This window comes from Solea solea, chromosome 7, assembly GCF_958295425.1.
Source record: "Solea solea chromosome 7, fSolSol10.1, whole genome shotgun sequence".
NCBI lineage: Eukaryota > Metazoa > Chordata > Actinopteri > Pleuronectiformes > Soleidae > Solea > Solea solea.
In genome coordinates this window covers 12,879,238-12,904,831 of record NC_081140.1, presented here as the reverse complement: position 1 = coordinate 12,904,831, position 25,594 = coordinate 12,879,238, and the positions used below count along the sequence as shown (strand labels likewise).

At 40.0% G+C, this 25,594-nt stretch overlaps 1 protein-coding gene across 2 annotated transcripts in view; it reads left to right on the top strand.

The window, feature by feature from the left end:
- The window catches only part of LOC131462359 (cGMP-dependent 3',5'-cyclic phosphodiesterase), a 144,269-nt gene that overhangs the window by 108,625 nt on the left and 10,050 nt on the right, over positions 1-25,594 (top strand). For both annotated transcript variants that reach the window (XM_058633481.1, XM_058633480.1), the window contains exons 3-19: positions 9,768-9,857; positions 10,139-10,227; positions 12,644-12,753; positions 13,746-13,801; positions 13,987-14,046; positions 14,922-15,087; positions 15,686-15,738; positions 17,724-17,798; positions 17,888-17,929; positions 19,138-19,206; positions 19,286-19,416; positions 21,853-21,964; positions 22,063-22,102; positions 22,608-22,671; positions 22,882-22,963; positions 23,180-23,354; positions 24,113-24,225. In XM_058633481.1, coding sequence (XP_058489464.1) covers positions 9,768-9,857; positions 10,139-10,227; positions 12,644-12,753; positions 13,746-13,801; positions 13,987-14,046; positions 14,922-15,087; positions 15,686-15,738; positions 17,724-17,798; positions 17,888-17,929; positions 19,138-19,206; positions 19,286-19,416; positions 21,853-21,964; positions 22,063-22,102; positions 22,608-22,671; positions 22,882-22,963; positions 23,180-23,354; positions 24,113-24,225 — 1,527 coding nt within the window. The remainder of the gene's footprint in view (positions 1-9,767; positions 9,858-10,138; positions 10,228-12,643; positions 12,754-13,745; positions 13,802-13,986; positions 14,047-14,921; positions 15,088-15,685; positions 15,739-17,723; positions 17,799-17,887; positions 17,930-19,137; positions 19,207-19,285; positions 19,417-21,852; positions 21,965-22,062; positions 22,103-22,607; positions 22,672-22,881; positions 22,964-23,179; positions 23,355-24,112; positions 24,226-25,594) is intronic.

Genomic DNA, 25,594 nt, shown 5'->3' with positions numbered 1-25,594 from the left:
GATAATTGTATCCATGGCGATTTCGTTGTCTACTACGCCTGCAGTTTCCTTGGCAGCAACAGTTGTGTAAGCAAGTAAATTTTTTTCATATTATCCAACTGAAGATAGATCGATAGATAAGATAAGATTAATCGGTTTGAAGCTTTTTTCATGATTAAAACAAGATTTCTGATTGTTTTAGCTCCTTTAATGTGAATATTTTCTTAATTTCTTTGCTCCATATAACAAATAAATCATTAAAAGTTAATAACTTTGGTTTGTGGACAAAGCAAGACATGAGGACATCATCGTTTCCAGGTTTGACAAACACTGATCAACCTTTTTTAATGTTTTCTAATATTTTATGGACCAGATTAATCGTGAAAAATAATCGACAGATTCATCGATTATGAAAATAGTCGTTAGTTGCAGCTCTGATAGATAGATAGATAGATAGATAGATAGATAGATAGATAGATAGATAGCATGGTAGGAACAGTAGAAGAGAAACACTGAGTGTATAGAGAGTGAAATGGAGCCAGGAGGCTGGTGAGAGCATGTGGGTGTTTGTTCCTGAACAGAAGAGTCAGATTAAAATAGAACAACAGCCATATGACGACAGTGTAACTGTCAAACACCTGCAACGGCAACAAAGAAAGAATGAAAGACTGACATCATGAGATGAAGTGACAAACGGAGGAATGGACAGGTGACAAAGAGAGGGGGAGTGGGGGAGACGATGTAAAACATTAGGGAATCAAAGATGAAAATTGTGAATCTGCCACAGATGAGCAACAAGTTGATAACAAATGAGAAGGAGAGTGAGGATAAGGAATGGAGACCATTATTATGGCCTCCCTGTCAGAGATTGTGTGAATGGAAAAAAAAGAAGTAATCTTTTTCCTCAGGTGCTCTTCCATCAGCCTCCCCTTTCTCCTGCCCACCGCTTTGAATAGCTCTCCACTGCAGTGCTGCAGGAAAGAGAGGCAAAAGTTAGCTCTGGTGCTATCATACACAGCACATTTGCTGTTGTTTTTTCATAATGGTCGTTTTTCAGCGGCCATGATATTTAGACAGCCCTGATTGGCAGTCATTGACATTTGAAAGGAGGCCGACCCATCGGTGAGAACTGATGGCAATCGGAGACATTTAAATTAGACAAGGTGCTTAGCATTTTACTGCATCACTGCCCACTCTCTGACAGGAGCTAATGCTGGTCTAAGGCTGGGATATTACACAAAATGTCAACTATAAAAAAGCTAAAATATTCTTACTTAACAGTATGTGAGAAGTGGATAATAACAGTAAAAAACATTCAGGTGGCACCTTAAAGTCTGTGTGATCATGTAATCCTGTCATGTACTATGATCGGTGTTATTGAAGGAATGTCTTTGTATTTGCTTCGTTTGAGGAATTAAATAATAAATAATCTCGCTGTTAATTATGCTGACGAAGCTGCGATTAATCTGTTGCTTGCCTCTCAGCAGTTGTCTAGCACATAGTGAAATGATATAATGGCATTTTTCTCACACATTATTTTGCAATTCGTAACCGTATTAACAATTTAAAGCAAAAAGTAAAGTTAATGCAAAGAAAGACACTTGATGAAGTTGATTTCAAGCTTTGTGAATGCACAAAATGTACACACATTACAATAGAAAATTGAGTAACACAAAGTAGCTGCAGTCCGATGTACTTGGCTGCGGCAACAAGTAAGGGTGCTTCAAAGGGACAAAATACCTACAAATGACTAAGGTGAATAAATAAAAAAGCATGATGTTTGGCCCTCAATCTCATTGCAAAAAACACATTAACACTGATAGCCTCACTAAAAAACTTCATGTAGTGTAATTCACATGTTTTTTCATGTTTTGCAGCTATAGGTTTCACTCTGGCAGTACCAATAGAAACATGTATACTGAGGAGTAATTGCACAACCTAATGTGTATTTCTATGTGTTATCATACATTATAAAAATGCTAAAAAGATAAAGAGGCAAACGTGTAATTTGATTTAATTAGGGATTCAATAATAAGACAGCTTTCAGAGGGAACACTCTCAATCAGATTATAGATCTGCTGGTGTGTTTTTTTTTTCTTCTATTCTTTCATTCATTTTCTTCTTTAATTAAAATAGAGTATTGATGAGAACAGCTGCCGGCTGTTGTCTCTGGAGATGGGGGGGGTGAATAAATAAATAAATAAATAAATAAAACTGCCGTAGACTTACTGAGAGTAGAAATGGATAATGTTCATTACTGTTAGATTTTACAGCGTCTGATCCAAATCAATCCTGGTGGATTTCTTATAGATTAGCTCATATGAGCCACGGGCTTTCATTAACACATGACATCTAAATAACTCCACCAAAAGGTGACATGAATTATTCATATTCTGTATCGAAGAAGTCGCCACAAAGGACAGGTTAGATGTAAATGGATGAATGAGTTTGCTCACATACAAACATATAGAAACTATATCTCTTGTTTCCTTACTTTTATTCAAATCTCAGCCCTAAATGTAACCAGGTCTTGGTCCTGACGAAAGGTCCTAAAGCGGTAACATATAAAAGTGCACAAACACGCAGCAGCAGCAGCAGCAGCAGCAGCGTGAAACACCTGTTACCTCTGTTCTCCACGCAGTAATACTGTGGGTCAACATTGTCATCACCATGGCAGCAGCACTTTATTGTTTTATACCGCCAGTTATTTAATTGTGTTTGAGAAAATCGAAGATGTCAACCCCGCTAAATTTGTCTCCATTGATTTTCAGAAATAATGTCAATGATTCCATCCTTTCATTTCAATTTAGCTATCTTTGATTTATAATTCATTACAGGAAATATAGCTGTACATGTTTGTGTGTGTCTGTGTGTGTCTGTGTGTACACTCGGCGGGGACAGACCTCATGGCTTGGCTGTATTCTACAGTGCATGTGTCTCCAGTTTGTTAGTGATGCTACTGGAGACCCAGCTCTGTTGGAATAACAGCCAGGACCCACTGCAACGCTACCAGACTCCCTCTGATCACACTGCATGTGTGTGTGTGTGTGTGTGTGTTTGTGTGTGTGTGTGTGTCCTTGCCTCTCCCTTTCTCTTTCTCAAAAGGACACAACACATTTGGTTTGTCTCAACTCTCATCTCTCTGACAGATGACTGGTAAAAATCAATCATCACCAGTAATTCACTTTAGTCAAATGGCAGAGAGTCAACAGTGTGTCCCTGTGGATGTCTCCAACATTCACTACAGCTTGTAAAGCAGTGAGCGAGCTAGTGATTTGCTGAAAAGCACTGAAGGGTTTGCCAGAGCATGCAAATGGTTGGTTTTGCATAAAAATCTATAAGCATGACAGAGGATGCTTTATATCATCTGCAAGTGGTATGCCATTAACCTTCACCCTCTTTCGGCTGTGAGACCAAGGTCGAACCTCTTGAAATGCAGATTGACTTGATTCATGGCATTAGACAAGTCTGTGAACAATACAGCAGATATGGGAGTTAGCCTAAAGGCTCCTATTAGCTCCTTAAACTAATCCACCCTGGCTGAGTCTATGAGCTATACTAGGCCAATTTAAAAAAAAGAAAAATATTATTCAGCTTGCTGGCTAATCTAATATCTGATACTCAAGTTAATGAGCTACTGGCAATATGTCTATGAGTGCAATCAAACACTGAGTAATTTGAGGTTAATTCTGGAAACAGATACAAATAGATATCAATTTAACTGTAACTAAACCTCCTCTTCTGCAGTTAACTCTGCCCAAAGCCTAATTTGAAAAATGCCAAAAGGGGGTGTGGTCGCGGCACGGCTCGACTCTGCACGGTTTGGTATGGTTTTCCATAGTACCTCCTAAACGTGGGGCGACTGTATGAAACTGTGGTGACTTTGTGATGTGCGTGACAGAAACACACAAACTAGTCGCTTGTAAAGCAGTTGTTTTCGATGTCCTGAGTCAGTAGAATCAGTTTTAACTGATTGTTTGGCTTGATTCTTGTGTCAGACATCTTGCTCATGACTCACTTTTTTCCTATGACCAGGTACTGTCCCTAATGCAAAAGCCAAAAAAAAAAAACATGCCGAGTCACCCATGCGGGGATATATTTGGTCATAAAACAGCAATATTTTTATTCTGATAGCATTACATATATAAATGTATATGTATTGTTATGGGAACTTTTGTGAGTGAGATGAAGCACGAGAACTGAGTCGGATGAATACAAGCAAGTTGATTTAATCTGAGTTGCAACCAGAGGAGCACAGTTTACAGAGTCGAAGAGTCTGCAAAGTGAACAACACTGAGCAGAGAGAAACAAGGCGTATATAAACTTGTCTTCAGCAATATGTGTACGTGAGAAAGAAAGAAACAGGATATTCGTCAGATAGAGTAGTTGTCTGATATGATGCCAATAAGGTGTTGTGAGAACGAGCAGATATCAATAGAGACCAGGGAGTTTCTAGGGAGGACAGGGACCTTGAGATAAAACGGGAAACTCATAATTGCCCGCTACACCTCGTGTGACCCAAGAAACAACTATCCACTGAACCTTGTGTGACCTGAAGAAACGTCTATGTGCATGTAATATGCCATTACAGTATATATATGTATATATATATATATGTATATGTATATATGTATATGTATATATATGTGTGTGTGTGTATATATATGTACATACATATATATATTATTCTATTGCCCTTTATTTTTTTATACACTTATCTTGTTTTCACTTTGTCACTATGTGTCTTTCTAATATTTCAGCACACAATTTAGTTTTATTTTTTATTTTTTACACTTGCTTTTGCAGTGTATGTTTCCAATCCATTTGAATTTAATTGAAATTGAATTGAAAGGCGACAGAGCAACAGCTCTAAACCCCCCTTTGCACCTGGTATTAGAATGTGTTTTCTGTGATCAGATAGTGGTCAGATAGCACTTCACCACATGCCTTTTACACCTGGTATTAACATGCGTCTCCAGTGTCCATATCAAGATCTGATTGGTATCCAACCACGGTCATCCTCCCATTACGTGCACTGTACAAAACGTGCTTATGCATATTTGAAAAGAATTCTTTTTCACGTGGCAAAGGGGCTGATATTTATTGATGGTGGAGGACAAGGCTCAGCAGAAAGAAATTAACTTTAATGATGGTTACAGTTTAGAAAGAAACTGTGGTGTGGGACTTTATTCTGATAGTCATTGGAGGACCAACAGTTCATGCATGTCACATCGGCTGATCAATGTCTGATCTAAATAATCACCAGTCATTTTGGTCCATCAACCAAAAATGTCAAATTACAGCTGATCTCCAATGATGCTCAAATGGGAGCAGAAATGAAAACAGGGAATCCTTTTCCTTAAGTAAAACTGAAATGTTTCTTTTTATGGATGCATCTCCATGACAACTTGGATCCAATATATTTTTCAATTATTGTAATTTTTCAGTTGCTTGTCTTCCGCCTTCATTTCAGTTCCATGGTCATGATGCTCAAATCAACGATTGTCTGCAATCCTTGAAAATGAAGAATTTTAGTTTGAGGTTTTTTTTTTTAATCAAAAATCAAATATAAAAACAGCAGGAAGTCAAATTGCCTGTGATGATGATAGCAAGGCCAAAATCAAGGCCCCATTCTCCTCATATGGGTTTGTGCTGCTGTCTCACTACACGACCCTCCTCCTCATTTTATTTTCTCATTTTCAGTACAATTTTTCCTGCTTTTTACATCACACATAATCTACGTCTCACCACTGTGCTCCACAGGGGCTCAAATCTGCCTCCTGCTGAAACTTACACTGCTGCTGCTGCTTCTAAATTCATATGAAGAGCCCCTCAGAGACGAGACCCTGCATCAACAAATACTACTCTATAACTATTTATGCAATTACGCTTTCACCATTAGACGACAAAGACACAGTGAGTGCAAGAGTTGAGTAAAGCACAGCAAGTAGATGTGATAAATATATATTTTTTAATCATGCTGAAGTATTTCATCATATAAAAATGTGTATTCGGTGGTAACAGGAACACTGTATTTGTTATACAATAGAACGAGGCCAAAGCAGGCTATAATAACCCTAAACCTGAAAAGATGTACATACATTATCTGGCCTAGTTTAGTAGAAAATGATCTCGACATTGAACAGAGATGGTTTGGCTTCATCCTGCCAGCCACAGCTCTGTCCATGTAGACTTAATTAAACTTCTCAGTGAGCTCAGTGGATTTGTGCTCCACGTCTCCTCTTCTCTCTCTTAACTCTGATTTATGACTGCTGTAGTTCAGGGAAACGGTGGAATCAAAGGGTGATTTTTTTTTTTTTGCTGTTTTGCTGTTTTTTTACCTTCAGCATTTTCGTGTTCAATATTTTATCCTCTTAATTTACATATCATGCTGTATGTGCGCTTTTCCTAACTTGCAGGATGTACAAACCAATCACACTAGAACGTAAAATGAGGATACTACACATGTACTGGATGTGGTTTGTGTCCTCTTTGTTCGTATATATGCCGTCTATAAGGTCCAGTGTATCAGAACAAGTGACTCATACATTCACTGGGCTGCAAACTACGGTGGCCTTTGCATACCATAAAGGATGAAAGCACTCTCTCTATTCTCCCACTCTCTCTGTGCCATTCTGTCCTTCTTCTTTGTTGGTTTATGCATCAGGTTTGTACATGTGAAACCTTTCTTCTTCATCTGAATATTAAGCTTCCACTTCCAAACACAAAGTGCACGTCCATTAAGGATGCTGTAGAAATATGATGACGCGAGATGGTGGATTCTATAAAGCAAGATCCTAGTTTATACATGTAAATAACAAAGGATTTTTATTTGAAACTATTTAAACAAACCTTTATTCTTTACATTTAGTGATGATGTGGGCTGGAAAAACCTGGAGATCAAGGTGAAATTTGAAGGGCTTTGAAGGGACGTTTGAAAGAAAAACAGGCCTTAAAATCACTAAACATCAACTAGTTTGACATTAACTGAAATGTAACATTTTAAGTAGGACAATAGAATATTCAGTGCATTATTGTAACATATTGTGAATGACAGTAATGAATGAAATCAAAAATAATTAAATAACAAAATAATGAGAGTACAATTATCTTAATGGACCTTCATGTTGCCCTGTCTTGATGTTGTGATTGTAGTGTTTCTGTGATCAGTGAGGATGTATCCCATAATATTAAAAACATGTGTCTCTGTGACGGCATTTTCAAATCAATTCAGATCTAAGAGGGAAACAGACTGTGCTAGAGTAATGAAATCATGTCACTGTTTTCATTCAAAATTTCGAGACTCACTGTCATGCTTCACTTTGGGAACATTTGAAGGATTACGTTTCCCTGGTGAGGTTCAGTTTAAAACCCTGTAGATAAAATACATTGTTTATTTGTCGTCCTGAAAACAGAGAGACATTGGAGTTTTAATCTGGCGGCTGTTGAAGAGAAATTCAAGCTAATGCTGTTAAAAAAAAAATCCATCCAATCACATTAAAATGCAATTTCATTAAGTGGGGTTTAGGCTTTCAGTCAAAAGAAAATCATAAAATCATGCACTCTTTTCACTGAAACTTTCAGGACCTGTTCAGTCTGTGCGTGTGTACATGGTTGCATGTGTGCATGCGTTTGTGAAGTCAAATAATTAATATGTCAGCTGGTTTGAGGTGTATGGCAATAAATGATTGTGAAAGGTCACAAGAGAGCGTTTGGCATTTACATCTTATTGGTGGTAATGCACGTGCACAAGGAAAAGGACAGCAGGCTTCGACTATATCAACTATATCCTTGATAAACTCGGGAAAGGAAGGTGTCTGTTATTCACATTCACTTTCTATCAAATATTATTTATTTGGATTTGTACAAGCATTTCAAGATCTATGATGTGACACACTCAAATGATTTCTCTCTCTTACACACACACACACACTGGCAGAGCTCCAGCTTCATAACAACATCACTCTGGCAGACTGATTGAGTGATCAAACTTAATCTCATTTAATCACATCTAATCATATGTAATAACCAACACTGAGTGCTCAGGCATGACAGCCCTTCACTCTTTCTCCATCTCTTCCCTTTTCCACTCCTCTCCTCCTTCACTCCTTGACCCCACACACATGACCACCACACACCTCCCCACACAACACCATCCTCCTTCCCCATTTGTTCTTCTTCTCTAGACTGAACTGAACATAAAGGAGTGGGGAGACAACAAAAAGTTGAGGACAAGACAAACGAAAAAAGAGAGGGTGGCAGATGGGACACCCTCCGTGGAACAATGAACCCCCCCCACACCCAGCAGGCTCAGCATGCAGACCCTTATGGTATTAGATTCTTAGGGAAAGAACAAAATGATCTTCCTTCCGGCTCCGCTGAGTAACTAGCAGCTTTGTTGGAACAACAGTAAGAAGATGATCTGGATGTCACAGGCAATTTTTCAAACATCGTCATCTTCTATCCAGTTTATATTTTATAAGCTGCAGAATCTTAAACCTCTTCTAGTGTTTTCCTATGCTTTGATCAGATTTTTAAACTCCCGCTGAGATGCCTCTTCAATCTGAGGTTTTACGTAATCATAATGCAATGGTGATAACTGAATCTGGTCGGGATTTAAATAGACTGCACACAGTGGAAATATTCTCGTACAATTTTACAGCATTCACATGGGATGCTTCGAGGGCTTGTAAAGTTGTGGCAGTGAGACGCTGCAGCTCCGAATGCCTTCTGGTTGTATATTTTTAACATGGAAGACGAGAAACCTCGAGGCGCTAACGCGATCTTGTATGACCTTAAAACATATCTCAGATCAACAGTTTTTCCTGTTCCTCCATCTCTCTAAACTGCTTCCAAACACAGTGTTCGTCAGCGGTGATGTAACGCCCCACCTTTTACAAATTTCCAACAGCAGAAATGAACTTAGCAATTTTCTTTCTTCCAAAACTGACAGTTTGGCAGGTATGCCCTCTGGCTGCAGCTGGACTCCTCCTTTTATAGTTTCTTTATAGTGCAACTTTTCACAACCTTATCACTATCGTTCCATCATGCCTCACCAATCTATGTGATGGCAGGCTATTTCCCTTATCTTAAAGAAAAGGTATAAACTTTTTCCTTTAGATATGGTTAGACAACAAACCGAAGAAGGGTCACTTCCTTCATGCTTGTGAAAAGATGATTTATGAAAGTCAACACAGATAAAAGGAAGTGTTTTTCTTAACTTGATAAGACTGATCACTGGCAGACTGCTCATTAAGATAACACCATATTTTTTTACTACGTCTACTTCTCTCTAGGTCAAATGGTGCTATCCAATCGTCAGTGGAAACATCCTTGAAGAAACTGTTAAATAATTAATAATAATTTAATTTATGTGACCCCAGTGGAACCTACATGCTGACGTCAGTAATCTGCTTCTTCTTGCTCACCAAACAGTGCAAATATAGTACAGAGTATAGAGATGAAACAAAGAGCAAACTAACTCCAATAATCCCTGACAATGACTGAGTGCAGTTCATTTTCCTGTGCCTCACTTGTATCTCCAACAGACACAGCTTGCTGTGTGATTACCGTATGACACAGTCCAAATATTGTTTCAGAGACCTTTGTCGCCCGCCAAGCCAAATATCAGGGAAAGACTTGCAACACAAACCTTATACCCACTAAACACAAAAACAAAGAGGAACAGAAAATAATCAGCAGGACTTCAGGTTTTTTGGAGCCGCACATTGAGATCATCAATAAACAACCAAACAGACATCGGGGCCTGTGTTTGTTTCCCTCCCCAGGATGCTTTGCTGCGGCTGGCGGCGGTTGTTGACGCTCGCTCGCTGCGAGTGGCCCTTCGAGACAGCATACAGGAGCTGCTATCCAGCACGGTATTTGAATCAGTTTTCCACAAATAGTTGGACATAATTGAGATTTTCTCGACTTATTACCTCACATAAATAAGCCTCGTGTCACTTCTTAGTGCAGCAGAGCTTAATGCCTCTTTCTTGACATAAGACGAGGAACAAGCACTCAAGCCTTGTTGTAAACAGATGAGGCTAATCACTCATTAAATTAACTATAATCTGATTAATATCACAAATGAATGTGCACATAAATGTGTGTGTGTGTGTGTGTGTGTGTGTGTGTGTGTGTGTGTGTTTTATTCTAGGAGTGTGTATGTGTCTACATGCTGGAGGGAGACTCGAGGCTGCGTTGTGACGACCCACTACACGAACTGCCACAGGAGGGAAAGATCAGGTGTGTGCTGTTTGTGTGTGTGCATCTCCATGCGGTAAGCAGCAGATGTCTGTCTCGGTGGATCACCGCAGTGCGCTGATTTGCTACAACACTGCTGCGGGCGGCAATACCCCGAGAGGCAAAAGAGCAAGGGTGAGATGAGGAGGGGGAAGCAGACTTGGCTCTTTTCTCTCTGTGTGAAAAGCAGGTGTCACCTGAATGATTATGAGCTGCTTAGCCCAAATGTATACCAGAAATTCAGAGGCAGAAATGTCACAGAGTGAGATGTCATCATTAGGCAACAGTGTAGACCCTCTTTGTGTGGTCCTCCTCTCTAATCCTCCCATTTTCTTTTAACCCCCCCATGCACGTGACAAGTTCTTTCCCTGTGTTGTCATCTGCTATTCCACCTTCCCACCTCACTTCCTTTCTTTGTCCTTTTTTTTCCCTCAGCCTGCTCGCTCCCCAAAGACTAATAAAGCACTAAGCTGGTCATGTTTCGGTATTTCTACTCTCCCTACAGCCCCAGTGCTTCTCTTGCTCTCTGGCCTCATTCCCTCTCCTCATGGAAGCATTGTAGGGCTAATTGTGGAGGTGACAGTGCTCGGGGTCCCTCAGTGAGACATGGCGATCCTCTTCTCTCTTAAGTGCACTCTGTAGCTCTATAACCCCGTGTTCTACTGCACTGGCTGCCCAGGAGCAGACGATAACCGACACTTCATTATTGATGAAACTGTCTGTTTGTCAGACAACATCCCTTTTTTCCATCACCTCAGTGCCACACAAACATGTGATCTATACGCACAAGCTCGCCTTTGCCCAAACAAACACGCAAGGACACAAGACACAAGACCACAAGCGTACACACACACACACATACTGTATATTTGCACACAAACACATATCAAGGCTTGCAGTAGTGGGGATATTAAAAGAGCTATAGGGCACTATGTTACTTTCTCCTCCAGTTCACCTGCTTATATAAGATTGTTATCAAGACCTGGGCAAACATGCAGAGTCAAATACAAACACACACATATACACATTGAGCCCGTGTGAGCAGCAGAAGGCCATGTCAATAATGCACAAACATTTTTATGATTGTTTACCCTCTAGACTACACACAGAAATGTCTATGCCTAACAAGCCATAGGCTGACACTCAGCCCAAGTTCCACAACACAGAGAAACGCAACGCGGTTGCACAACTGTTCAATCCCTGGTTTTTGATTTCCTTTACGCTTGCCTTTTAATTGTTTTATCAGATTATTGGCAGATGAAACTCGGCATTTTCACTGTGGGCTTATCAGAATGTTTGAGGCCAGATTTTTTTGTGCGTAACATTGTGCAACATTTAGTGGTGAAGCGGCATGTTGCAGCTGAATATCCCTCACCCGTCTCTTCCAAATGTGTTGGGGGAACCTGTAACCTTCATTTAGCAACACCATTCAACAAACATGGTGGCTGTGTAGAGTTCACCCACCTGCTGATATAAACGACTACACTTCATACTGTACATTCATATGATTGTGCACTTTTAAAAAATGTATTATAATTACATAAAAAACATTTATTATTGACCAAATGGCCTGACACACTTTAATACAGCTACAATCACTTATTCATTGAGTGAAACACAACATGCTAATACCCAGTCAGTCACACAGACGTGTGCAGCCCCTACGCTAAGGTTTTACACACAGTGTTTTGTTCTAGCAACGCACTTAATTGTGCATGCAGAGTTAAGTTGTGTACTTTTAAATGTATCAGCACGCAAGCGTATGGACCAAAAAAGCTCTGCCATCTGCAAAACTACAGAGAAAATGGTCAACATTTCCTCAGTGACGTGAAATAAGTTCTGTAAATCAAAGCACAACACAGACACAGACACTGTGGCATTACTGCAGAGTGTTGTGTGTGTGTGTTTTTGTTATTTATTTACATACTCATGTCTCACTGTGTGTGTGTTTAGTCGAGTATGCTGCGCGTGTGTGCGCGCGTGTGTGTGTGTAAAAGTGTGTGCCTCTGGCAGCAGTCAAACCTTGTGTCACATTTTAGCATAAGAATGCTTCACCCTGTATCAGATATAACAAAAACATAGACTTACACCTTTGCTGTCATCACACCTGGCCAACACTCGCACACACACATGCACACAAACGTCTGTATTGATTTCATATGGTGTCACGGTGAATAATAGGGCCATTCATACGTTCTTTTTTGTGTTGTTAGTATCAATGAACACACCGTGTCTGCTTTTGTAATGATGGTGATTTGTTTTCCATTTGCCGAGGTTGTCGTCCAAATCCCCTTTTCCTGTTTGTCTCCGCAGTGTCTGACAGACTGTCTCACTCTGTTCCTCATGCTGACCAATGTGCTGTAGCTAATGGTCTTCCTTACAACCTGCGTCAAACTCAACCTGTATCTGTCTGTTTTAGGAGTATTGCAGACCAGCTGAAGCGATGTCAGTGTGCCGGCCTTCCTCCATCTGAGCTGCCAGAGAAATACAGAATCTGCCTTGCGGCACCGTTAGCAGTGCACAAACGAGGTGTGTGTGTGTGTGTTAGTGTGTGTGTGCTTTTTTAACTGTATGTGTGTTAGTGTAGGGCTGTTGTGGGGACCTAAATCTGTTTACAAAGTCACACTATGTGGACTTGTCTTCCTTCTGGGGACAAAAATCAAGTCCCCGTAACGTAAATGACTACAATTTATGGTGAAGACATGTTTTAAAGTTAGGCTGAGGTCAGGGTAAGGTTAAAGTTAGGGTCAGGATTAGGATTAGGCGTGGGTGAATTTCAGTGTGGGTGATTAGGTTTGTGCGTGTGTGTGTGTGTGTGTATGCCTGTGTGTGTGTGTTCAGAGAGATGTGAGAACCTGGAAGGAGGAAAACGAGCGAAAAGGATTATAAAACACAGTAGTGAACAAGAGATGATGATTGCAGTGGATGAGGTATTGGAGCTGTGTGGGCAACAAAAAAGCCTTGAAATATGATAAATCTATGAGAAGAAAAAAAAACCTCTAAGACCTGAAATGGAGGAGAATGAATAGATTGTATATTCCTGTTGAAATTAACATTTCTGTTTTCATCTTAAGGCTAGAAATGATAGACTACCCCTGAGGGATGCAATCATAGAGACATTTGAAAGTACAAATAGTACTTATGCCTGACCGCTCTGCACTCAGAGGATCAATAAATACACTGAACAGTCAACAATGGTGCAGCAATAAGAGTTGGTTTCGTACCGTAGTTGTGCTTGTTTACAGGGCTCTCCGAACAAGCACAACGGAGCCTTATTGTCAAACTTATTTTGGCTTCAAGGATCTGCTGTTGATTTCAGCCCCACGTCGATGAGGACAGCAAATGGATGAAAATGAAAGAAAAGAAATAAAGAATAAACTGTTTTATGCAAGGACACTGCATTCATTTCTCATTCGTTGCTTAGTCACTGCTCATGGTTCTACACAACAAGGACATGGAAAAAAACAAACAAACCCAAGTATGTTTTATCATAATGTTTCTTTCTTTCTTATCTCTTTCAGCTGTTGTGATTCCTATCTTGAACCAGGACCATGACAAGGCCATCGCCGTCTTGCTGGTGAGACCTTGTTTTCAAGGATAAAATACTAAACTTACACCACGATTAAGAAGTGATCCTGTCATGGCCTCCGGTTTAAATTAAAAAAAAAAATTGGATTCAATTAATGAATCTTTATGGACACTACAACAGGCAGCAAGAGTCAAGCTCATGTACTGACAAGTGTGTGTGTGTGTGTGTTGCAGATTGGCTGTAATCTACTCTCTGATCAGGATGAACTGCATCTCAACGTGCTGGAAAAACATGTGAGCTTCCTTTTTTCTCCTTTTTACTCTGTCTGTCTTGGCTACGAGAGCTGACTTACATGAAGAGCTTCTCTTTATGTAACCACCACATCAGCATACAACCATCACAAACAGATCTTAACACAAAGATGGTCTATGATCAGAGTACACAACATGAGTTTACACAAACAGCAAGAACATTTACAAAATACAAGTTGTAATCTAAATGTATGTACAATTATGTGTTAAAACTGAATAAGGACTATTTACGTACATTAATAAATGTAATTTGTAATAAATAATTTTTTAATTTAATTTCTGTAGAGTGTAATTTATTATAGGGCTGTAACTCACTTACAAATAAATAATCAATTGCAAAAGAGTATAGATTAAACAAGATTAATCACCTCTTTTTTTATCTTAATACTGAAGCTGTGGTCCATTGGTTCCGTGTAAGAACCATGACATCCTCTTTCTATTTCACACAATCACACAGCCACAAAAAAAATAGTAATATTTATTGAATAAAAGTATTACAGGGTTATCTCTCGTTAATTTAAAACTCCTCTATTCGGTCAACTTTTAAGTGAGAGTGAGATTTTTTGCCTATGACTCCATAATTGTTTGCTTTAATCTTAGGCCAGTGTAGCTGTGGAGGTGCACAGTGGCTTCTTCTCCTGTGTCGCATTTGTGGTCAAACGTCAGCCAAAGGAAAAAATATTTTAAAAAATGCAGCTGCATGAGGTGTCAAATATGAATGCGCTTTAATGGCACTAGTGTGATCACATGAGCACAACCTCATTAGGGGCACTGTTGGTGTTTATTTCAGTATTTCGTTGTCATTGGCAACTGTCTTTGCTGCTTACAAGTGTGTGTGTTTCTGTGTGACATCACAGGCCTCAGTGGCGTGTGTGCGCGTTCAGGCCGTGCAGGCGGTTCAGACGTCGTACCAGCGGCCTCCCCTCAGCCCCTCACCCATACAGTCCCACAATGCACTGCTGCATCTCAACGTCTCAGAGCAGGACTACTGCGAGCTGGACCGCAACATTCTGCAACTCTGTGGTAATGTCCACACACACACGCACACACATATGCACACACACACAGAGGCATATGAGAGGTGAGGTATGTTAATAGAGAATATCCATCTGGATAAAAAGCTCTATGAATTTAGATGGACTCTGTCACTGACTCTCAGGATCTGTGGAAGCAGGGCGCTTTGCAAAAACACTGTTTAAAGTCTCATGCATAATGGAAGTGGACTCGCTAATGCTGTTCCTTCACACATGCACATACATCAACTCTGTTTAGTCTCTGGTAATTGTCAACAAATATGAGTTGCCTTTAGTCTCGTCAGACTCCTTCGGTCTCCTCCCCTCCTTTTGTCTAGCCTCTTCTTCACATTTTTTATTCTCAATCTGCAGCTCAGGCATCCCCACCATCCCTTGTCTTGTCTTCGTTATTAGTCCCTCTGTTAGCCGGCTCACATTCACCCCTTCATGACCTTGCTGTCTCGATGCATTCCCTCCGTGGATTGCTTCCTGTCCACTCGCGTACATGTTCTGCATTCACGTCCTTCCTCAACGCCAATCTGTCCTTGCTCCTCTCTCTCTCTTTTTACACCATCAAAATCTCTCTTTCTCTCTTTCCTTTTTTTTAGGTGAGCTCTATGACCTTGATGCAGCCTCTCTCCAGCTCAAAGTCATCAATTATGTAAGTGGCTGAGATCACTCATTCACTCCCACACAGTACTGAGACGCACAGTGTATTAAAGATGTACAATACATGCAAAACATGAAATCCTACCCCACGATTCCCCCTCTTCTGTCAGTGCCCATACCGCAAGCTTTTTATCACACAATTACTTCATCAGCACCTCCGTGTATGGCCCCTCCATATATAAATGACATAGCCCCGGTAAAAAGAAGCGAAGCGGGTGAAGGAGGTGTAATGATCGATTGCAGTGAAGGAAGAGCGGTGGATGAGTGGGAGGGAGAGAAGAGGAAGGCGATATCAGGCTGAGGTTACAGTACATTCAGGAACCAGACAACAATTTATATGTATGAAATTATTCACTGATAAAATGAAAAAAAATAGATAGGATGTAAAGCAAGAGAGAGGAGAGAGATTTGAAGGTTATATTGCGTCAAAGGCACAAAGCCTCATAGAAACCCATTGAATTCTTGCACACAGTCGTGGGTTTTTTTCACACCAAAGAGTATAAAGACTTAACTTTTTTTTGAAAAAGCTATTGAATTAAAATTGTCTGTTTTCTGACAAATGATTAATCAAGTCTTGAATAGAACTGTCAAATGTGTCAGTAATGAAAATACTAATCTTATCCCTTTTGTTTCAGATAAAGATAAAAGGGTGTATCAGTGTTTGTTAGATTTGTTAGACAGCAGAGATGGAGGGATGATGAATTATATTTAAAATATCATCTTTATCATTAACAATTTATCGATTAGACCCAATTAATTTTTAATTTTCCAATTCTTTTTTTTTACGAAATCTTATGATTTCTCTAAAACAATGACCAAAAAAAAATGACCTTCCCTGCAAGCTGCTCTACCTTGACATTGCAGGTGTAACTCTGTGTGGTCAACAACAGCACTGCAGCAGTAACAGCCTGCGTGCATGTCTGATGAGTTTCATGCCTCCGAGCCTGTGCATGTGAAGGAAGGGAGAGGTTGAGGTGGTGCACAAGGCTGCAGGGCTTTTGAAATGTGTTTTGAATCTGACATGATTCGTTTCACTTGTTTATTGTTACAGTTGTAAGAAGGAGAGGGGGGAAGAAGAAGAAGAAGAGGGAAATTGTTGCTTCTGAAGAGTTGACAGTTTGGTGGGAAGTGCTTCAGGAAGCTTTTAAGGAGATTAGCAGTATTAGGGAAATTGGGGGGTTATATTAATATAATATGTGGGTGCAGTAACATACTTTTTGCGTGTACTTGTTTGTGCTACATATGTATGTGAATACGTGTTTGCATGCTCGTGTGACTGAGGGCTGACTGTGTTGGCAGCAGCTGTTTTTAAGTCCTTTCCTGGTTGTTCTCCATCCAGCTCTGTGGATTACAGAGAAGAATTGTGTGTGTGTGTGTGAGGAAAAGCTGCTCTTGTGTGTGGGTGTGTGAGTATGCACATATGTCTGTGCATGTATGTGCTTGTGTGCTGGCAGTATTTTTTGTCATAAAAGTGTGCATGTTTGTACCTCAGGCTGTATTTCAGACTGTGAATGTGAATGAAAAGAGCCACGGCGCAGTACAGACAGTGGTGAGAGATTGGTTACTACTCTGCTCAGAGCACACAGTCTCTGTTGGGTTTTGGGTACAGATAGTCGCTCAAATCACCACGTATGAATGAATCCTAGGTCGGCTACAGAATACATGAATACAAGACATCATGGAACAGTGGAGAAACGGTGAAAGAGTGTTGGAAAATACCATTTATATCCATAGCAAGTATGAATCAGTTTGTAAATGTGAAGCACTATGTGTAAATAATTACTATATAAAAACAATGTTTTATTACAATATAACTCTAAATTGATTCCATCGCAGAGCATCCATCTAGTCCGCTGCTTTCTAATTCCATCTAATCTCAAGACTCTCAAATTAAGGTTTTAAAAACAATCTGTTTTATAAAGAGAATTGTCTGTAATCATATATCAGGACTGATGTTGTGTTTGTGCCCCCCTTCAGCTGCAGCAACAGACACACTCACAGTGTTGCTGTCTACTACTGGTGTCTGAGGACAACCACCAGCTGTTTTGTCAGGTATTTACATCCACGCTCATGACAATTCACTTAAGACTAATTTGAACAGAGACATTTAAAAATCTAAAAACCCTCTTTTTGGCTTTCAGGTGGTTGGAGACAAAGTGCTGGAGGAGGAGATCAGCTTCCCGGTGAGGTCAAAAGAACATTTATTTAATCATTTATGTGTCCGCCTTTTTTTTTAATCTTTTTATTAATTTTATTGTTTATTCTTCATTGGTTTTAGTGATTGATTTGCCATTGGTTGTTCTTGTGCACCAAATATATTCATATGTATATGAACATATACTGTACATATGAAACAAACATACTTTAGACTAAGACAGCTAGGGAAGCTCAGCTTCCTCTAAAATGCAGTCTAATATGTACTAAACCTGAGCTAGAACACCATTAGAATGTGTCACTAGTTCATTCAGAATCAACTGTTTATCACGGACGACGAATCGTCTTACGTGATTCCCGTAGCAGCCGCCGCATTAAAGCCACTTGAAGCTCAGCTTCAGTTGTTCTCTATGAGACGACACAGAGTAGGTTTTTCTCACAGCGAATTGATTGGACAAATGCGGCAAAATCGTCACTTCCAGGGAAGCTCAGCTTCCCACGACAGTGGAGCCTTTTCTGCCTCAGTCCTGTGTGGATTTGGCCAAACAACCCCAAACCTATTGTGTGTTAATTGCTCATCGATATAGACCATTTGTACGTATACACGGTAAATAAAAACCCACTGTTATAGCATTTCAGTTTTACATAATTATCATGTGTTCTTGTTCTAGTTGTTCGTTTGCAGAAGTTTCAAAGACCAGCAACGGCCACTGTTTGGATGCTAGTGTTGCAACCCATCCTGTAGGGCTCTTTGAGTGACACAGCAAATTAAACCTCCCAGGTGTAAACGTTTAGAAGCCCCAACACTGATTAATTAAGAAATTTGGACAAGAATAGTAACTGTTTTCTTTGGGTCGGTTTAAGTCCCCTGTTAATTTGTGGTGCAGACATAGGATTTTATTTCCCTTATGAAGTGAATAGACTGTGTACCCTGGGATAAATCATCTGTGAAATCTTGACAATAGTTGGTGTAGAGAGACATTAGGACACAAATCACAGAGGATGTGCCATTTGTGCTAATTTACCAAGGGGAGATAATAGACTTCTCTATATAATAGATTTTTCCCAGAATAAACAGCCTTTGCTTGTATATTATACCCCGATTAAATTAGCCAATTTCTCCAGTTCTGCTGTCTTTCCGTCTCATGCCCTCATAACACTTGTTCCCTTCACCCCCCCCCCCCCAAACTCTTCACTCACCCTGCCTTTATCGCTCTGTTCTTCTCCATCTGTTTAGCTGATGTTTGGACGTTTTGGCCAGGTTGTTGAGAAGAAGAAGTCCATTACGCTACAGGACATGAGTGCCGTAAGTAAGAGCACAACTCTCTCTGTCTCGTCTGTCCGTCTGTCTGTTGAATCATATGTTCTGCCTCTCTTCCTCTTAGGAGGAGCGGCGGCAGCTGTCCAGTATGTTAGGCTGTGAGATCTCCTCCATGCTCTGCGTCCCAGTGGTCAGCAGGGCCACCGGTCAGGTGGTGGCCTTAGCATGTGCTTTCAACAAACAGGGTGGCCAGAGGTATGTATGTATGTAATCAGACTGCGTTTATACTTGGTTATATGCCTTTTGTCCCTCCAAAACCTTTCTTGCAGAGTTCAAAAACACTTGATGAAATCCTTTATTTCTCGTAGCTGTTTGAATGTCTCTCAGTCGTTAATGGCTTTTTGCTAAAGTCTGAATAAATTCTAAATCGCTGAAGCTTGGTGGATACAAAGATGTGTCTGACAGCTGCTTACAGTGCTGCTGTTTCCACTGAAATCTGATACGATCCAGCGGAAATGTTTGCATGTCCCTTATAAGCAGATAACATTACCCAGGAACCCTGTGTGTGTGTGTGTGTGTGTGGGCAGGGGTGTAGATGGCTTTGTGATGATCTAATGTCAGGTCATAAGTCCACCAGCAGCGGGTGGTGAGGCAGTCTGATTTGGCACCATGTTTTTTTGATTTATGCATGTGTGTGTGTGTGTGTGCGTGTGTGTGTGTGTGCGTGCATGCATGTGCATGATGCCAGGGGCTACAATGCTATCTCCTGAATACAGAAGTCTGTAGAAACACACCCCTTCGTGTGTGTGTGTGTGTGTGTGTGTGTGTGAAGACTGAGGAACGTGATTTTATGTTATTTGATTTATTTTTAACATGTTCTGTGCTGCTGAGATTTGTGACTGTAAATGTGCTATTATAATATACTGTATCTATTGTCAATTATCCGTCATTATCAGGCAACATGTGTATTTTTGGAAGTGCTGGGACACTTCGACACAACACTACGTTTTGTTTTTCTCACACAGTCACATCACAGATGCTCTCACATACAATCCTGTCTCATCAGCATGCTCTTCCTCTCCTCTCTGTGGACTGAGATAGATGACAAGGGATCATGTCCTTTAATTTCCTCCTCTGCCAGTGGCACTGATGAGAGAGCTGGCATCTCATTACCATAGTAACAACAGCAGGATTATGTTTGCAATTGTGCATTTAAATGTAATAAATACAACCAAGTCACCCTCATTTTTTTTTGCTAGAGAAATACACACAGATTGTACACGCATATGTGGAATTAGCCTCTTATCCCAGAACACAGGTCATAAAAACATATGGTGACAGCAGTAACATGTCCATAACTCAGATTTAGTGCCAGAAATGAACACAGCACATCAAAAGTCACAAATAACAGATTATTTTTGTATTCCCAGAGCAGATTATAAATTCTGAACAGCAGAGCATAGTATATATGCTCTGTGTGTGTGTTTATACGTCAGCCATGCTGTGGTAGACTTTACATGAGACCACAGGGTACGCACATTGTTACACGTTGTGTGTTTTAAGTCTTTGAAAAGGGTTTTATCAGAGCTGGTACCACAGATAAAGCATTCTACATCCACTACATATATAAGACTGAAGATTATGTCTCTGTGTAATGCTCCTAATTGTCAGCCATTGTGTGGGACAGTGAACTTAACTGCCCTTAAACTGAGTTTCAAAGGCTTTTTCCAAGCTCGATTAAAACCCTCTCTCGCTCATATAGATCCCTGAGTCTAATATCAGGGGCAAAAGAGCCATGGAGTTACATCAACACAGTAATATGCCACTGCTCTCTGTAGGCAAAGAGAGGTAACTGCAGGAAATTAGTGGCACAATGTCGTCACTGCAGATAATTCCATTCATCTGTCTTCATTTGCCAAGTTCACACATCATTTAATATTAAAAGGAGTGTGATTTGGATAATGTTTTTTGTCATTATGTTACGTACAGCACGTCTGTATAAGACTTACTTTGTCGGTGGTGTTTGTGATCGTTTCAGTGCTTCTCGTCTTTTATTATCAACAATATGCAACGATGAAGAAATAGTCTGTCAACATTTGTTTACTGAACATTCACTGACATGTACGTTTGTATACTGTTAGGTAGTTAAATATGATTTAAAAAAATGGAACGCTGTAAGTTTTTGTGCAGCAAACTGAAGTCAAACGTAACAATTGCTGTCAATGAAGTATTGTGGCATAAAGGGATAATAATTTCCTCTGAAATGTAGAACAGTAGAAATGTGTCGTTTACTACGACGAAGTATGAGGGCCAAACTGAAAAGAAAAAAATATTTAATCTTTCGAGAATAAAGTCTTAATATTATGAGAATAACCTCGTAATATTGAGTCATAATATAACAAGAATAAAGTTATATTATTATATATTTTTTTCTTTTCAGTTTGGCCCTAATACATTTCTACTGTAAAAGTCGTAACAATACGAGAACAAACTCGACTGACTTTATTCTCATATTATTACGAGTTAAGTCATTATTAATCAAGCAAATGTGTTTTAGAACTGTATTGGTTGAACATCAGATTTAGAACATGAACATTTGGTGATAAGGATTTTAAAATCCTGCAACTGTGGCCAAATGACCATTTGTGTGTGTGTGTGTGTGTGTGTGTGTGTGTGTCCTCTCCACCACAGACACACAGAGGCAGATGAACATGCCATCCAGCACTGTTTCTGCTACACTTCGACAGTTCTCACTTCAACTTTGGCTTTTCAGAAAGAACAGAAGCTCAAAGTGGAGTGTCAGGTACTGACACACACGGTTCACTCATTCACACTAACCCATGCAAATACAAATATGCACCTGGAGCCTCACCTTAAAGAGCTCTTTCCCTCTCAACATAGGCACTCTTACAAGTGGCCAAGAATCTCTTCACGCACTTGGGTAAATTTCCTCCTCGTCTGTCTCTCCTTCTGTCTGTCTCTTCCTCACTGTCTCTGTGAGGGGACAACAGTGGATGATTTGTGGTAACGGTTAATCTTTAAGTGATCACCTAATGAAACGAATGGTGCATGTAATTGAATGAGTTATTACCAACCCAAAAGGTGATTACACCCGGATCATAACCATAAAATCAAAAGCGCATTAAAAGCGCTGTCCCCTCCTCTCTGTCCTATAATTACAGTGAGGCATTTAGATCTCAGCATTAATCACCTACAGTGGAATAAATCCCTGATGATTCATCATGATTGCTACAAAACAATTGATCCACTGGCAAATTACAAAAAGCTTTTATCAGCTTGAGGAATCTGATTCACCGGCACTCGTGGTGTAATCTCTGTTTCTGTAAATCTGGGCTTTGCTATTTTCCCTTAATTTCCTCACTTAACCTCTCATTTTCTCTGTGTGTGTGTCTTCCTCTTCCTCTCTCACTCTCTAATTTTTTCAGATGACGTGTCAGTGCTGCTACAGGAAATTATAGTGGAGGCAAGGAACCTCAGTGGTGCGGAGATGTAAGCCCTCTGATTCATTTACAAAGTGATGTTTTAGTGTGCGTGCATGTGTGTGTACATGTGTGTGAACATGCGTGTGTGTGTGTGTGTGTACTGTCTTGCCACGTTACAAAAGGACCTGAGATGAAAAAATGAGATACACTGCTCTAATCTTCTCAGCTCTGCTCTGTTTTCCATTAGCCCTCTAACCCTGACACTCTGCTTCTGTAGCTGTTCAGTGTTCCTGCTGGATCGTCTCAGCCATGAGCTGGTGGCAAAGGTGTTCGACGGGGGCGTGGTTAGTGACGAAGAGGTGCGACATTTTTTTTCCTTTACTAAAGTATATAACAGTCTGTTTCTGGTGTATAGCAGATCATTACAATTACACATTTTAGGCACCACATCAGCCCCTGGTTGTGGACAATGAAATGAATTCATTCATTCCTTTGTTTTTCCAATAAGTGAAAAGTAATGGTGTGCGTTTTGTGTATGTGTGTGTGTGTGTGTGTGTGTGTGTGTGTGTGTGCAGAAAGAGTTTCGTATCCCAGCAGATCAGGGTATTGCAGGTCACGTGGCAACCACTGGTCAGATCCTAAACATTAAGGACGCTTACTCCCACCCTCTCTTCTACCGAGGCGTGGACGACAGCACCGGCTTCAAGACTCGCAACATCCTTTGTTTCCCCATCAAGGACGAAAACAACGGTAACAGTAAAATCATCAGATACGCGCACGTTTGCATCGTTCCAGCATTTGAATAAAAGTACTAAAAGTCAATAGGCTGACAAAATGTTGCAATTAAAAGAGCTGTTCTAGTGGCAATAAACAACAATAACATGTAATTTGTATAATTGCATTATAACAATTGTAAAAAAAAAATATTGAATTGCTTTAGTTTGAATTATTATTTTTGAAGTTTTATCAAATTCAGCTACTTATCTTGAGGAAGCTGTTTTTCCTACTTCCTACCCTAACGCAATTTGCAGCCTTGTTATTTGCACTAATTATGCAGTAGTGATGATTGCCACAGTGGTGTTTTCTCAGGAAAACACAAAATGTTGTTAAAAAAAAACGTTACAGAGAACTCGGACTTTGGTGGCACCTTCCTGGTTCTCTTTATATTCCAGCAGAGGAAAGTTACCAGAGACTGTGTGTGATTTGTCTCCATATAGAAAAGTGTCCGAAGCTCACGTTGGGAGTTAAAATCTTTTTATGTCCAATTAGGTTCTGCGCCAGTGTGAAATAATTTAGGCCGGCAGACCACATTACATTCAAGAGCATCTGTCTTCCTCCTCTGACTGATGCATTCTGTGCCTAATGTTCTTGACCTTGACTTTTGTCTCTTGTATCCCATTATCTTTCTTTCAACTTTCATCATCCACTTTCCCTGTTCCCACGTCCAAACCTTCTTTTGCTCCCTCCTTTCTTTTACATTCATGTTCTTTGCATCCTTGTTGCTATAGAGGTGATCGGGGTGGCTGAGTTGGTGAATAAAATGAACGGTCCGTGGTTCAACCGCTTCGATGAGGATCTGGCCACAGCTTTCTCCATCTACTGTGGCATCAGCATCGCTCATGTAAGTCTATTCTTCTCCCACTCTCTTTTAATTGCTTTCAAGATTTGTCCACTAAAATAAGACATAAAACAAATCAATTTCTCAATTACAGAAACACAAGTTGCAAATTAAGGAGCAATTTCTCACTTCGCAGCAGAGTAAAAAGCGAATCTTCTCTCTGTTGTCATCTCTTATCAGCAGGAGTAATAAAAACACATTAAAAGGGAATATAATTGCAGGATGTCTGCAGCTACACATTTATACATACAGTCCCATGTCAGGGCTTGATTGTAATTGCAGCTGATATGCAGTGTAATGATGTCGTCATTAATGCAGTTTTAGTGCCAGTAACTAAATTTAACTGCACAGACAAGAATTATAAAAAGCACTTCCAGTATATCCTTCATCTGGAGTCTCTTTGAGCATAGTAGCTCTGCTGTTAGTGTTGTTAGAGAAGTATTGATCCTGTCTTCCCAACACGTGATCAGGTCAGTGGGAGCAAACTCCTCAATGGAGGCAGAGGAGGGAAACTTTTAAAAGACTTGAGTCAGTGGAGTGAGGGGCTTTCAGGCTGTAGAACTACACACAACTACTGTATGGAAGGATTTCACAAAGACAATGATATGTACAGTATATATACATATATATGTATGTAGTATGCTTATGTGATGACAAATCTTCGACATTCTTAATTGCAACCACAGAACCAGAACAAAGTGAATTCAAATATGTTAACACAAGATCAATGTGTAACTCAATCAAAGAGATACCAGTGATATCAGTGAAAGAAATATTCGCTGTGATGATATTTTATTCAGTGTGTTGAACTCAGCTTCATATTAAGAGGCTCCTACAGCTTCCAACCTCTAAATGACTGCAGGTGCTCGATAGTTTATCCACAAACTATAAAGATATTTGACTGGAAAAATAATTGCCTTCTTGGCAGCTCATTAATAATTTAAGCGTGACCAATTGCATTATTTATCAATGCTCCGTCTGTATTGTGGTGCGCGGGGCTGTGGGCAGTAAAAATCACTTCCCTCCTGTGCTGAGGTGTAAGCAGTAGTCAGTTTGAGTTTTATTGTTTCAAACGTGAGAGAAAGCTTCACTCGTGTGAAAAAAAAGCTCTTAATTAAATTGCAGTTGTTAATCTTAATCTCATTTGAGGATGGACACACACACAAGCATGCACTCGTGTAATTAAACATAAGGAAGACATAATGGATACAGTCAGACAAACTAGGGATCTAGGAATAAAGCTGCAGTGCCTAACTTTTGGGGATTTCTTGTATTCTGCCTCTATTTGGTATGAATAAGAAATTATGTCATTTTGAATAGAGACACTGCGTCCTTCTATTCAAGGGAGCATTTGTTTGTATACAGTGGCAGC